General features: G+C 42.8%; 1 protein-coding gene across 11 annotated transcripts in view; it reads right to left on the bottom strand.

The window, feature by feature from the left end:
* LOC133383184 (uncharacterized) overlaps nucleotides 1-15998 on the bottom strand; it is a 139546-nt gene that overhangs the window by 68309 nt on the left and 55239 nt on the right. For 5 of the 11 annotated variants that reach the window (XR_009762204.1, XR_009762205.1, XM_061623370.1 and 2 more), the window contains one exon: nucleotides 15445-15786. The exons of the other annotated variants lie outside the window; for them this stretch is intronic. Coding sequence is in view for 3 of the 5 variants with exons in the window: in XM_061623370.1 (XP_061479354.1) it covers nucleotides 15659-15786 (128 nt within the window). In the remaining 2 variants the exon portion in view is untranslated. Of the gene's footprint in view, nucleotides 1-15444; nucleotides 15787-15998 lie in introns of those variants that run through there. 11 annotated transcript variants of the gene reach the window in all.

The following is a 15998-nucleotide window of genomic DNA, read 5'->3' as shown; positions in this document are numbered from 1 at the left end:
GCATTTGGAATACTGTGTACAGTTCTGGTCGCCTCATCTCAAAAAGGATATTCTAGAGTTGGAAAAGGTTCAGAAGAGGGCAACCAGAATGATCAAGGGGATGGAGCGACTCCCTTACGAGGAAAGGTTGCAGCATTTGGGGCTCTTTAGTTTAGAGAAAAGGCGGGTCAGAGGAGACATGATAGAAGTGTATAAAATTATGCATGGCATTGAGAAAGTGGATAGAGAAAAGTTCTTCTCCCTCTCTCATAATACTAGAACTCGTGGACATTCAAAGAAGCTGAATGTTGGAAGATTCAGGACAGACAAAAGGAAGTACTTCTTTACTCAGCGCATAGTTAAACTATGGAATTTGCTCCCACAAGATGCAGTAATGGCCACCAGCTTGGACGGCTTTAAAAGATTAGACAAATTCATGGAGGACAGGGCTATCAATGGCTACTAGCCATGATGGCTGTGCTCTGCCACCCTAGTCAGAGGTAGCATGCTTCTGAAAACCAGTTGCCGGAAGCCTCAGGAGGGGAGAGTGTTCTTGCACTCGGGTCCTGCTTGCGGGCTTCCCCCAGGCACCTGGTTGGCCACTGTGAGAACAGGATGCTGGTCTAGATGGGCCACTGGCCTGATTCAGCAGGCTCTTCTTATGTTCTTATGTTCTTATGAGTCATGCTTATATAAGTCATGCTTATATAAATATTTTGTCATACTGTGTCGCAATAAGTATCCGATTTCACACTATGGTTGTACAATACTTCCTTTACATTTTTAGTATGCCTTGGGGTGGTCATGGTTCTCCATTGTTTTCATTCTGAGGGGCAGATAGGCTGAGAGATGTTGAGTAGCCCATGGTCACCCACTACAGTTTATAGCTCATTTCCATTTTGAAAAATTAATTAAAACAATTTACATGCAGGCAAATTACATGCAGGCAAATTTATTAAGTGGATTCACACAATACCTTTAAAGCACAGCCAACTCGCATTTAAAGCGCACGACTTCCCCTAAAGATTCCTGGGAAGTGTTGTTTCCCCCTCACAGTTATAGTTCTCACCACTCTTAACAAACTGCAGTTCCCATGATTCTGTGGTGGGATTCATGTTCTTCAAATGGGTGTTGAATGTGCTTTAAATGAATGGTGTGGATCTGCCCTAGGTATGATGTGCATTCAAGAGTGAATTGAAAAGAACAATTTTAAAAGATACTTCTTACTCTTACTCATTTCTCAGACCTCTTTCTGAAGTGAAGGGTCAAATCTGTAAAGAAGTTTGGAACAGCCACGTTAAAAGATAAAGGCAGGACATTCCAGGCAGGGGGTTGCCAACCCTCCTTGGATATGGATGTCTTTGCAGAGGGTCCCTAGTCAAGGTTTACCAACAGCACAATCCAAACTATATCTACTCAGAAGTCAGTCTTGTTGAGTTCTATGGGGCTTAATACCTTAGTAAGTGTGTTTAGAATTACAGCCTTCAGGAACATCCATCTTTACTCCCCAAAGCTCCCATCTAACATCTCCACAACACTAAGCTCCTTTGTCCCTACAGTGACCTTTTGATGACTGGCCTGGCCTGAAGGCACTTAACCCTTCTTGCTAAAAGCAAGTAGGCTAGATTAAATGTTCGCTACCCAAGCTCCATCTTTTAGCTAAGATTTCTATCTTAATTACCAATCAGATTTTTTTAATTGTATGCTCCAAGCAACTGTGATTGATGCTTAATGTATCATGCTTAATGACATCACTAGGGCCCACCCCGTGACATCACTAGGGCCCATCCTGTGACATCACTAGGGCCCGCCCCTCAAACCTCAGGTTTTGGGTTGCTTCTGACCTGGCAACCCTAGTTAGGGTAGTACCACATTAGGTATGGGCAACAAGATTTGCCTTGTATCTGTGCTCTTTTAAATATTCTGATCTGTTTCTCAGGGGCTCTGGGCTCTCAGCTTTGATTTGTAATTCACTAATAGGCAAAAAACCTTGTGGTTTAGCCCACAGATATTTCTATCAAACTTTAAAAAGCAGGGAAATTGGACAGCCATAGTGAATTCACCAGGGGAGGAGACCTGTCCTCCTCTCTGAGATATTGGACTGCCCTACAAATTTGTCAAAATGCAAACACCATTTGGGTTGGTCTTTCACAGTCCAATCCACAGGGGGAAGGGGAGGGAGGGCTAGATTGGGCAGGGGAGGAGGAAGAGGGGAGGGGAGGAGGAAGGAGGGGAAAGGCAGGTCTGATTATTTGCTTGCTTATTGAGTTCAATGGTATTTACTCCTGTGCAATCATGCTTAAGATAGGTGAAACTGACCATGGGAAGGAGGAAGGGGAGGGGGAGGAGGGGATGAGGAGCAAAGGAAGGGGGAGGGGAGGGGCAAGAAGGAGGGGATAGGAGGGAGGAAAAGGGAGGGTGGGTTTGATCATTTGCATACTTTTTGAGTTCAGTGGGATTTATTTCTGTGCAATCATGTTTGAAAATGGAAATGGACTGCCTTCAAGTCGATCCCGACTTATGGCAACCCTGCGAATAGGGTTTTCATGGTAAACAATATTCAGAGGTGGTTTTACCATTGCCTTCCTTTGAGGATGAGAAGCAGTGACTGGCCTAAGGTCACCCAGTAAGCTTCATGGCTGTGTGGGGATTCGAACCCTGGCCTCCCAGGTAGTAGTCCAACACTGACCAGGGGGAGGGGCAGGGAAGGTAAGAGGAGGGGGAGGGGAGGAGATTGGGTGAGTGGGCACTGGGCAGAGGGGAAGCCCTTTCCTTTCCAGAAGGAAAACATTGTGGTTCATTGCTTTTCTGAGTTTCTGCCACCTTTTTATTCTACAGCAGGCACGTGTTACCTCCCACCCAAATTTAAACCAAAGCTGTCCCTGGCCACATCAACACCAGACCTTTATTTCACTTTGGCCAGTCATGGCTTCTCTCAAAGAATCCTGGGAAGTGTAGTTAGTGAAGGGTGCTGAGAGTTGCTAGGAGATGCCATGTTCCCCTCACAGAGCTTCAATCACAGTGGCTGACTGTTAAACCAGTCTGGCCACTGGAGCTCTCTCAGGGGAACTGGAGTTGCCTCTCATCAACTTTCACAAACTACACTTCCCAGGATTCTCTGAGGGAAGCCATGACTGTCTCACATAAAATCAAAGTCTGGTGTAGGTGTGGCCCCCTGAATAGGCAAGCCCAGAAGCTGTAAGTCTGGCTTTTAGAATGCTGACAGTTGGTTCTTACTGAGCATGCCCGACATTATCATTCAGTTCAATGCAAAATTTATTAAATTAATTAAAGATCAGCCAGGCATCTTTTAAACTGCAGAAGATGAAGGTCAGAGTATGGGGCAATGTCAGTAATAGGATTCCAGGTACTCTGTGAACATGGCTGATTTTTAATGAACTTCAAAAAATTATGAGAACTCTGGCAGAAAAAAGTCCGAAAGGACTCTGGGGTTGTTTTCTCCCTTTTAGACATTGAACTCTCTATTCTCTCTGACTGTTTTGTGTATTGCCATAAAAATTGACAGGGTTGTTAAGCAAGCGTTTCTGAGTTCAGAACTATAAGTTTTGTAAGGTTTTGTTTTGAAATGAGCTTATGGGAAGCATCAGAATGGCATGGGGGTATTTTCAATTTAACATTGCGGAATGTGAAAAATTTGGGTTCTGTTGCTCTCTGTAAACAACAACTTTGTCTTCCACATTTAGTATGAAGGGGAAACTAAAAACAGACTCCCCATCTTTGGCCAAAAGTGGATGAAATGTATAGGCGCAGCAGTCCCTCCAGCGTGGACTCATCCTGCCAATGTGCAGACAAATAAGGCCAGGGACTTTTTGTGGGAGAAGTAGAAAGAATTCACTTTCCTCCCATAATCCCATAGACAACATTTTGGAAAGCCTCACATCTTGCAATGCCCACAGACCTAGAGAAAAATAGAGATATAGGAAAATATACAGCTATTTTGTAAATAATAATATCAAAACAGCAAAGCAACAGTGTGACACAAGGCTTTGTAGGGGCCATGATCCAACTCGGGGAGCTATAGACATTGTACTTCAATTTGGTAGGGGGAGAAAAGACCCCTGAATCACCCCAATTCACCTTGTTATTTCACCCCTCAGTACGCCAATGCACATCCCTAATACAGACCTTAAAATAAAAAGTGTAGGGTTCAGTAAGAGCCTATGACGTTGGGTGGACTAAGAGCTGCTCTCCTGACACCTGCATCACTGCAGCTTATCTGTGTGGAATTGGGGACTAGACCAGGATTCCTCAGAGGAAGACTCTTGCAGCAACTGCAGCTCCAAGGAGGAGGAGGAGATCTACTCCCCCGTCCATCCCATGTGGATCCATGGACATCACAGTCTCCCTTGAGCCATGAGGAGACATCTCTGCTGCCTGACTGTGATGACTGGCTCACAAACTCCATGGGGGATCAAGTGACTCCTCGTGGAAATTCCTACAGCTGGAAACTCCACTGCCCTGAAATAGCCAATGCTGCAGAAGAAGGCACTAACCATTTAACTGGTCAGGAGGTAGCACTCAGGGGGTGGGGTCAATGACTATTTAGCCTTGATATGAAACTCAGCCAGTTGCTCCAAGACCTTGATGAGAAAATTTGGATGGTTAGCATCAGCAGCAGGTCCACCGCATGTGGGCCTGAACCCATATTGTGGTGTCCTAGCAAGGTGCCTGACTTTTTGGAACTAGAAACATCTGACTGCTTGCGTTATTACCCCTCCTCAGTGGCAGACATCCCCTGGATCACAACTTTGGACCTAGTGATAAAGTGTGGTGAGAGACAGTGTGGTGTAATGGTTAGAGTGTTAGCCTATGACCTGGGAAACCAGGATTCAAATACCCACTCAACCATGAAGCTTGCCTTGGGCCAGTCACTGTCTCTCAGCCTAATCTACCTCACAGGCTTCTTGTGAATAACATGGGGAACAGAAAACCATATATACCACCTTGAGCTCCTTGGAGAAAAGCTGGGACATAAATGTAATAAATAATAAATGCATAAATAAATAAAAGTGTCAAGAACACAAGTGAGTTTGGCAGCTGTATGAGGAGGCCAGGGTGGCCAACTCTCCTCCCCTTTTGACTTAAAAAATCTGAAGCTCCAAAGTAATTTAACTCAATAAACAACAATGACAGGTATGCAGGTAGAAAGTCAGCAGGAATGTGGGGGCTATCCAGTGCGTTGTGCAGATTGTCACATGCATGACTATCTCCCTGCTGGACAGAAATCATGGGGGTGTGCTTTGGGAAATGAACTTCTGGCCTTCAAGGAACAAATTCATTCCCTTCAGTCCAAGGTATCTGACCTAGAGAAGCTGATAGAATAAGACAGGTTGAAAGATGCAACTTTCAGGGAGATGATGCCCTGAGAATGACAGCTCCTCCATAGTCACAGAGAATTAGAATATCAAGGAAGGAGAGTGTCTCTCTGAGGAGGAGTGAAGGGATCCTTTAGGAAGGACCCTTTGGGTAACAGGGTCCTTGCTGAAAAGGTGACATTCTCCCACATTAATCTTTCCTGGGGATCCATGACCTTTTTTCTGCCCTCCACTCCCCTATGATTCCTATTGTAGCCACCTGCAAGGTGTGAGCTTGGTTTCACTTTTATAAAAAATGCAGCTGCCAGTTGAAAGATGCAGTTTTCAGGGCACCAGAGTCTGCACATCATCTTGGTACTTTGTCCTTGATCCAACTTAAAATGGTAACGATGTATTCCAACTCAGGAATATTAAAACTCCACCCAAATAACCCCTGTTAGCCTCATAATTTGACAAGTACACAGTAGGGATGGGCAAGAAATTAGATTCAGTTTTCATTTCAAGCCGAATATATCAAATTTGCACTTTCCAAAACAATATGAGAACCAAAACACAGCCATCCTTTGAAATTTGTACTTACTCAAATTTTGCAATGTAGTGTTTACAAAAATACATATGTTGGGGAAAGTTTTCATAAAAATGAATATATGAGTGAAAATAGCATACAAAAATGCATTATAGTTTGAGAAATGGCTTGTAAAAATGTGTGCATTTGTCAAAACTGCCTACAAAAATGTGTTTATTAGGAGAAATTTGCACTAAATTGGTGAAGAATTTTCATGAGGATTTTTTTAGAAAAAAATCACAAATTATTGTAGAAATGTGGACAGCTGAATTTAAGACTGGAAAAATGAGAAACGGAGAGAACCAAAACTGACAGATCTTTCCACCCATAGTACACAGAGCTGATAAACACCCCTACTATATAGATGCTTGAACTTGCAAATCAGTGGCTTTTCATATGAGGCAGCTGCCTATGGATCATTTTGAGTCCCACTAGCTCCTGCATTCTGGGACTGTGTCACAGTGGGAAAGTTGGCCCTGAGATATCATGCTCATGGCAAATATAATGCTTAACCTAATTCTTTGTCAACTGTTATATAATTTTGCTCTAGTATTACTCACCGGAAGATGACAAATCCATCCTTTTGAGTTGCAAAAGTACTTTCTAAAATATGAAGTTCTGGGAAACTTGTCCCCTCCTCCTTTTCTTTGAATAAAAGCTTGGATTCTGGAGAATACATTAAAAAAAAGCTGCAGGAAGTCCATTGCTAGGCTCTAAATCCTGAAACCTAGCAGATTTCCTTGCCTGTTGTTTCCTATTGTCCAGAAGCATGAATAATAAACAGGATGGATTTGAATTAATAATGCTTGGGTTCTGGGGAGGTATGAATACATAGCAATTACTGAAACATGGTGGGATGAATAACCCAGCTGAAATGCTAATACTGGTGACTAGAAATTGTACTGAACTGGTAGAGAACACTGGCTTTTCAAGCAATCTTTTACAGACAGAATGTAGCTCAGTCAAGTCAGCTTTAGCTATATACAGTGGGACAGATCATTACTGAGAAGACTACAAGCAAATGTTTCAACTTAAAATCAAGACTATCCAAATTATATGTATTCAGGATTGACAGGTCCACATTTGAAGATAGTATCTACACGATTCAGTGTTTTGAACATGGTCTCTGTAAGTTTGTTCTCCATAGAGTAGAAGAGGTGGATGAAATGATAAAAAGAGCAATCAGATGAAAGCCCCAGTGGTACCAGGCAGGATCTTGCTCATTACTTTGGCGGCAATTAAAATTGCAGATATCATTAGTATTAGCATTTCTATGCCACCCTTCCATTTTTCTGTCCCTGAATTATCTAGAGTCACAGTTATGGTACTGTATGATTCATAGAAACATAAAGGGGCAGCTCCTTTTATACCAAGGGTGAGGAATCGAGAGCAGACCAAGAGCAGCAGTAACTCATGGAGTAGGGAATATGTGAGCCTTCTGGGGCCCACATGTCTGTGGTGGGTGGAACAACATATGGGATTCTTCCCTTTGCTGCAGTCCAGCTAGGTAAAAGCCAAAGGTTCTTACACCCACCTCTCTCCATCTACGTAAGCACGAGACAGGTCACATCCACACCATACATTTACATCATTCTTTAACAGTCATGACTTTCCCCCAACTGTTCAAGTGGTATAAGAGTGCTTTAAATGTATGCTGTAGATGTGTCCCAGTTGTCAAGGTTCAAGGACACTTCCAGCTAGGCAAAAGCATTCAGATAGCAGGACCATTGAGGAGTGGGGTCTGGGGAGAAGTGGGCTGCCCTGAATCTTCCAACATTCAGTTTCATTGAAGGGCCCGTGTGCTCTAGTAGAAACTCCCTCTCTCATATTACTAGAACATGAGGCCCTCCAATAAAACTGAATGTTGGAAGATTGATTTTTCTCCCTATCTACTTTCTCCACACCATGAATAATGATATGCATGCCCCCTGTTACTTGCCTTTAAAGTTTAGCCAAACCACATGTTGTATCATCTTGGCAGTGAACTCTGGCACAGGATGATGGCATGAGCTACACCAGCCTGATGTCAGAATTGTTCAAGGAATATCTGTGGACGACCAAACTCCAATGAATACTCCAGATCCCACTGGTCTTTTGTGGTGAGGAAAAAGAACCACATTCCACCAGAACTACATTCTATAGTGTGCTGTAAGTGCTGGGAATAGTGATATAGCATGCCCAATGCAGTGCATTGGTTAGAATGTCAGATGAAGACTGAGGAAACCCAGGTTCAATTCCCCTGTTAGCTATGTAGCTCACTGGGTGACCTTGGGCCAGACACACTGTCAGCCTGACCTCTGTCACAGGGTTGTGGAGACAAAATGGTGACGGCAGGGGTTGGGGAGCACCATGTATTGCCTCGAGCTCTTTGAGGAAATGCAGGATATAAATGTAATAAATAAATAAATAAAAATCCTATGTAACAAATGAATGTCAACTTAACATTGGTAGATGGAAGTGGAAACAGAGCAGCTGCAATACCTACACCATCTTATGAATCTTGCCCAATCCAAGAGTGGAAGGCAACTGTGGTGGGAGAGTGTTGCACTGATGTGGAAGTTGCCATGTTCTTGGAAAGACAAAGAGTTGTGGCATCTTTCAAACTACAAACCTGATGGCACAAGCCCTGATGACTCATAACCCATTGCATCAGGTGTTTCTGAGCATCACACCCCATCTCGGCAATATTATCCTTTTGGGGCATCACAAGCTTAAGAGTGGCTGTTCACCAAGAGACACATTTATTTTTGATGTGCGAAATTCGACATCATGATTTTGCTACCACATTTTAATGTAGGCAGCTGCAAAATATATCAGGAAAAAAAACACCTGTGCAGGCTACAATCCTAATCCCATTTACCTGGGACTAAGCCTTATTGAATTAAATAGGACAAGGTTAGGATTGTGGTGGCAATTTGGCATCCCTTATCTTCTCTATTTTCAGAGTAAGCTGTTTCATCTAAATGGCTGCCTTATTTGCTTTTCCATTTCAAAAATAAACATATGAATCAGCTTCATATACATGATGAAGAGCTGTTCTAGCCCTCTGTACTCAGTAGTGTAGCGGCAAGTTCAGAAGTGCAGGGTCCCTTCTTCTTAGTCACAACCACGCCCCTCCCCCTTTTTTTGCTGCTGGATTGAGAGTGAGATCCTTGTTAATGCCTTCTCCCACAACAACAGAAGTCCTTAGGAGCCAATAAGCAAGAAAGGGGAGAGTTTTAGGTACTGAGAAGAGTTTTCTCAGTGGCTGACTTACCTCCTGTCCCTCTGATTGACTCTAATCAGCAGGGAAGGGTAAGAAAGCATGTTAGAAGACTCTTCTCAGCAGCTAACACACTCCCTTTCATGCTGATTGGCTCATAGGATGCTGGAGACACAGGGACCCTGCTGGGACTCAGCTCCCAACAAAGTAAGGGGTCTAAGACCCCCTAAGATCCTGGACCACTATACCAGAACAAGTTGCCTGTGGACTGCACACTGAGAATGCATTTTACCATTAAAACATTGTTATCATTAAGAAACTGCCATAAAGTGAGCTGTCTGTGTAATTTTTGCCTGGCATTTGTTTTAATACTTTCCCAATCCACGGCGGCATCAGTACTTGATATGTCCTTAAAATATAAATAAGTAAAAACCAGGATTTTATCAGTCTTAAAATATCCTATAATGAAAATGATCTTGGGAATCAAAAATGCATGGGACAAATTGTCCCTATGTAAGAATTGTTGGATATTTTCCCCCCTTTCTTTTGTAAATCTAACAGGACCAGCTGACCCTAAAACAATCTTGGGATAGTTCTTTGTGAAATTAGTGTCATATATCAAATCATATCTCCTTTAATCCCCTCAATACTTTCTGTCATGAACCTGTAATGGTCATGAGTTATTAAAAATCTAATAACAATACTTTGGCTCCAGTAAGGGACTCTGGGAGATGGTTACAGTTAGAAAAGACAAGCCTTTGCCAATTTGTAAATTTAAGTTTCACTTCCCAGCTGAAGATGGTTAGAGAAGCCTTAACAAGCTGCACCTGTTTATCTTTGCTGATTAGCAAGTGCCTGGTACCCAAGGTCATCCTTGGCCTGTATAGTTGGAAAAAAAACACAGTTGGGAGGGGGGCCTGAAGGCGCGAAAATGTGAGAAACATCGAGAAGAAGGTTACATCAGCCAATTCCTGATTGGTCAATTAATCTTGGACCGTTAGGATCTTTTTCCTTTAAGTATAGGGCTAGAGACCCATAGCCTTTGTTCTCTGCCTATGCTGACTGGCACCAGAGTTCCAAACCTTTCTGCCTTATGGTTCCAGGGGTTGCTTATGGGAAGGCAACCTATGTCTGGTTCCATTGCTTTATGTTGAGCATCCATCTCTCTTAGGAGAGGTGCCACGCAACCAACTACCTCGTGAGTAAGTAGTTAGGTGAGTTAGTTTGTTATTTTCTTGTTGTGTGTATGAATTCTCTTGTAAGAACCTAAACCCCTGTTGGGTGAATGGTCTTAAAGGATTACTTGCTGCTATATGATTTGTGCACTTATATTTCTTAATAAAGCTACTTCTATTTAACCTGGTGTGTTCATTTGAGAGAAGGGGTGGTTCTGAATTCAGTACTTTGACCCATCTCAGTCACTCACTACCAAAGAGGGTTAAGAAGTTGAAGGCTTGGATTTTAAGTGTTAAACCAGAGGTGCCTGGCAAGGAGTGTAACTGTGACTCTTGCCTTTTAGGACCTTGGTTTTATATATCTTCTGGGCTCAGAGATCCCCTGGCTCTGAGTGGACCAGTATACAGGGGTGGTGGCAGCCTACCTTCTACCTTGCAGGGTTGTTGTGAGCGTACACAGCCTTGGCAAGGGTGAAGTAATAGCTTTTTGGTTCCAGTCTCATTTCCCTAAGGGTGGGGGTCTGAGCCTGATGCATGAACCCAGTACCTTGAGGGTCTGGGGGGCATGACACTTTCTACTATACTGTATGTGTGTACTCAGAAGTACACACTGTACTTCTGCTGTTACGAGAGGGGGATTTTTTTTCTCTATTCACTTTTTGTATGCCATGCATACTTCTGTCATGTCACCTTTTACTCACCTTTTCTCTAAACCAAAACATGGGAAACTAGCACTTTATCTCTACATTTAGATGCAAAGGTACACAGAGTGGTATGCCCAACAATCCATGATGTCATAAAGCAGTGGTGAGGAACCTATGGGCTGTGGTCCTCTATGGGGATTGGGTTTTCCCTGCCACTACCTGTTTTCCTGGGTGCAGCCTGTTTACCTCAGATGCTTTATTGTGTGGATACTCTGTATGGTCTGGTCATTCATACATAGTTGAGACACTTGTCTAGTTAACTCTGATAACAAATTAGACCCTAGCAGGCTGAGTCATTATACCAGAGTCTGTGCCCAACTTCTTTGACGTGTAAGTAGCGTTCAAGCCCAGGATCGAGCAATAATAGATCTATGATGCCCCTTTGGCTGAATAAGCTTTTGTGGACTTTAGCCCATTTCATCAGATGCATGAAGTAGAGCGTCGTTGTGGCAGAGCTGCAGATATCACAGATCTGCATGATAATAACAGAAAGATACGAGACTGAGACTAGGTTGTGGAATCAGCTAAATGCTTACATACTTACTACATAGAATATGTAGGCTCATATGGAGGAAATTAACTGGCGCCTCTGCCAACACAGTTTAGTCTAACATTATCACTCTTCTTCTTCCCCAGATATCTCCAGGGTCGCTCTCAGAGAATAGCATTGGGTGACTGTCTTTCAGCCCCCAGGCAGTTGTGCTGTGGGGTGTCGTAGGGTACCATCTTGTCCCCCATGCTGTTTAACATCTATATGAAGCCCTTGGGAGTGGTCATCAGGAAATTTGGGGCAAGGTGTCAGCAGTATGCTGACGCTACCCAGCTCTATTTCTACGTAACATCTGAATCGGGAGAGGCTGTGCAAGCCTTTGACCGCTGCCTGGACTTGGTGGTGGGCTGGATGAGGGCCACTAAACTGAGCCTGAATCCTAGCAAGATGGAGGCACTGTGGGTTGGTGGTTCCTGCGTTTGGATAATTGGTCAGTTGACTGCTTTGGATGGAGTCACACTCCCTCTGAAAGAGCTGGTCCATAGTCTGGTGGTGCTCCTGGATCCATCTTTGTCGCTAGAGGCCCAGGTGACCTCCATGGCTAGAAGTGCCTTTTACCAGCTTCGGCAGGTAAGACAGCTGCGGACGTTTCTGGACTGGGATAGCCTGACCACTGTTGTCCATGCACTGGTAACCTCCATGGTTGGATTACTGAAATGCACTCATTGTGAGGCTGCCTTTGAGGTTGTTCTGGAAGCTGCAGCTGGTGCAAAATATGGTGGTGAGACTGCTCACTGGGGCAGAGTATCGCCAACATGTCATCCTGCTAGTGAAAGAATTGCACTGGCTGCCCATTTGCTACCGGGCCTAGTTCAAGGTTCTAGTTTTGGCGTACAAAGCCCTATACAGCTCAGGACCAGGATACCTGAAAGACTGTCTTACCCCTTATATACCCAGTCAATCCCTGTGCTCTGCAGGTGAGGGCCTCCTGCAGATACCATCTTATCAGGAATTCTGTTCCACACAACATAGGAAATGGACCTTTAGCGTGGCGGCACCTACCCTGTGGAATTCCCTCCCCTTAAATATTAGGCAGGCATCATCTCTGTTAACTTTTTGGTGCCTTTTGAATACCTTCCTCTTTCAACAAGTCTTTTTTAAAAAAATAATGTTTTTAACCCTTTTTTAAAAGATATTTTAAAAGATTTTTTTAAAAAAATGTTTTTAAAGTTGTTTTTGTTTTGGTGTATTTTAGGGTCTGTTTTTATGATGTTTTGATATGTTTTTAGTGCTTCTGTTTGCCACCCTGGGCTCCTGCTGGGAAGAAGGGCAGGATATAAATCAAATAATAAATAAATAAATATATAATATCTGAAAGGGGTAATATAGGTCAGGTGTTAGCCTGAACATGTGACTGCTGAAAGTGTTGATGAGGGCTTAGATCTGCACACAAGGCCTGTCCCAATGTCCTTGTGTGTGTCATGACCCATCACTCCATCCTTGACCTTCCTTGAGTTGCATGGGAAAGGTCTGTGGGGGCTTCTATGTGCATGTGAGTAGAGTCCTCTGTGTGCTCAGGGACCCTAATTTGCATTCAAGTGAGTGTGAGAAGAAGCCCCTTGGAGCCTTTCCCCATGCAGCCCAGGGAGAATTGGGGACTGACGGGGGTTATGATGTGCAGAAGGATGTTGGGGGCAGGGCTTGCATGAACGCCACTGCCCTCCATTCATACTTTCAGCTTTCGCCTAATGTTTCTCCTCACACATGACTGAAGATGGCTCCCTCCCCACATGGTTATGGTGCTTTTGTTCATGGTGGTTGTAAAGCTTTAAGCAGCTACTGTGTGCTTCCTTGGTAAATAATTCCACCATTAGGCCAAAACACATCAGCAGAAAGACATTCTGAGAATGTTACTTTAAAAAGAATTGCACAATGATCACATGGAGTCCTAAGATTGCAGTCCAGTGCACACTTTCTTGGGAGGAAGCACAGTTGAATTCAGTGGTAATTACATTCAAGTAAACATACAGAGGATCAGTCTGTACTTCTAAAATGTCTGTTTCTAAGGTTTCTGATTTACAGCATTGATGGTATTTAAGCTTGAAGTTTGTAATTAATATTCAGGCTTTTTATTTTTAAAAATTGCTGTGGCTAACAAAGATCTGGTGATTTTTCATCTGTATCAAGAAGTGCCAGTTTTTTTTAAAATGTGCAGGGCTTGCAAGTTTAAAGATGATGAGTGAGCCTGTAAAATATAATATTTTAAAGATAGGTTTTATTCTTTGTAATATAATCGCTGCGGTCTTCTGCTATAGTAATCAAGCATCCTACCTCTGGCAAATTTTGATAGGGACTACCAGCTTCTAATGGTCAAATTTATTTTATTGAGAAATAGCAAGCAGAAGAATGCATTGCACAGGAAAACTAAGCCTATTAACAACAAAAGAAAGCTACTAAATGAAATCTAGCAAGCAAACTTGTAAGGAGCTTGTCAAAATTAATATGAAGTTAAAATGATGTGAATTGTACAGGGTATGCTTTCTGAAAAAGTGAAGAGTGTATTTTGGAAATCATAAATGCTAAATTGTTTTGATTCATAAATGAGACTTTAAATGTGTGCTGTACTTGTGAGTCCAGCTAATTGGGCAGAACACCACATAGAATCATAGTACCCCGGGACTGGGAGATACTTGAAGGTCACATAGAATCACCTTCTGCACAGTGGAAAGGTTTCTAGTAATTTATCCTCATAACATCCCTCTGAAGTACGTTAGGCTGAAAGAGTGTGACTTGTTCAAGGCAGTACTGAGGAAATAAAATTCTGCTGTGTTAGCAAAAGCACTGCCCCGTTATGAAATGCTACTTGCCAGGAAGGCTAGCCCTACCAGAGCGTAAGAAAATAGCCATTGTAATCTTCCCCAGTTAAAACTCTTAGCTTTTTAATAGCACCACCCCATCTAATGCCCCCCTTTACTTGTGGCAATCTCAGATTCCTCCAGAGAAGCTGAGGAGTGAATGAATAAAGAATCCTAGTCCATTATGTACAAATCCTGAAATAAAAATGTGGGAGTCTCGTACTGGCACGCTCAAAGGAAACAATGTTTTACATTAATTTATAGCTGACCCATGCTCTAATGAAGAGGTATATACTTGGGGGCCCCAGGAATAACCAACTAGTTTACATCATTCTCATTGCCCTGAATATATGTCCCTTCCTTAGGGGTGTTTGTAGTTTAAAAAACACCACGCCATAGAAACAATACTGCAGTTGTTGTATGCATGACTGGGGTTTTCTTGGAATTTATTCCATTAATAAAGAGATAGGAAACCTGTGGCCCTCCAGATGTTGCTGGATTACAGCCCCCATCATCGCTGACAATTGGCCATGCTGTGTGGTGCTGGTGGGAGTTGGAGTCCAACAACATCTGGAGGGCCACAGGTTAACTGCCTCTGCACTAATCAATCCTTGACGATGATCCTTTAAGTTATAGCAATGCTGAAGAACATAATGATTGCCATACCAGGCAAAATGAGTGACTTAGTTGCAAATGCATCTCCTAAAGTGGTAAGTGCACCTCCTAGTCAACAAAGCAACTTCTTTATTATTCTAATCTGTAGGCCTAACTAGAAAATAGGCAGTAGCCTCTTCTTGGCAAACAAGCTTCTGAAAAGCTACAGAACGGTATATTACATCATATTCAAGCAGTCAGGTAAACATGGCTATTTCCTGGGTAGTATTCTAATACCATCTGGTTTAATCAATATCCAGTAAAAGTCCTCCACAAAATGGATTTTGTATGTAAACCATATTATGGTCTCACTTATTATACCATCTTTCTTTAATAAGTGTTTACAACTTTTTCAACCCTCTCTATAGACACAGCTGAACTGGTATCATAGTTGGAAAGAGAGTTATACAATTATCACATCAGTAAAAAAATCATTTGAGATGTTTTATGACTGCTATCTACTGAATTTTACATACAGAAGAGAAATAATAGAAGACAACCAGGACTGGATCAGGATCGGAGATTCTGGCATGTTAATACAGAGAACATTGGATAACATTCAAGAATTTCAAGGGGGGAAATTGACAGAGATTGGTTTAAATAAGTGGCATTCCAGTGCACTCGAAGGAACTCTGTTGATATGCATCAGCTGTGATTCTGCCCCATGATTTTTTTGTGGTCTGTGCTTTGGCAAGCTGTTAGCTCTGTGTCCAGCAGCTGGCCAGTGAAAGAATCTCATCAGCAGCAGATGAACAATGATGCCATTGGCACGTGTCCTCCTGCACATTAGGAATGAAGGATGCCCAGCAACAGGATGCTATAGCAGCTGGTCAGACAAAAGGCATTGTTCAGTATTCCAGGAGCTAATTGAGCATTCTGATAATATATGCTCCAAAGAGGGTGACAATCTCCCTCACTCATGAAAATTCTAAATAGGAGTGGAATGCATCAGCACACATTCAGAGCAAACCTTGTTGAAGCACATTGCACTAATACAAAAGTCATTTGAAGAGGTCCAGAAACTTCTTGAGCAAAGCA

The sequence above is a fragment of the Rhineura floridana genome, chromosome 4 (assembly GCF_030035675.1).
Source record: "Rhineura floridana isolate rRhiFlo1 chromosome 4, rRhiFlo1.hap2, whole genome shotgun sequence".
Lineage (NCBI taxonomy): Eukaryota > Metazoa > Chordata > Lepidosauria > Squamata > Rhineuridae > Rhineura > Rhineura floridana.
This window is presented reverse-complemented; position numbering and strand designations above follow the sequence as displayed.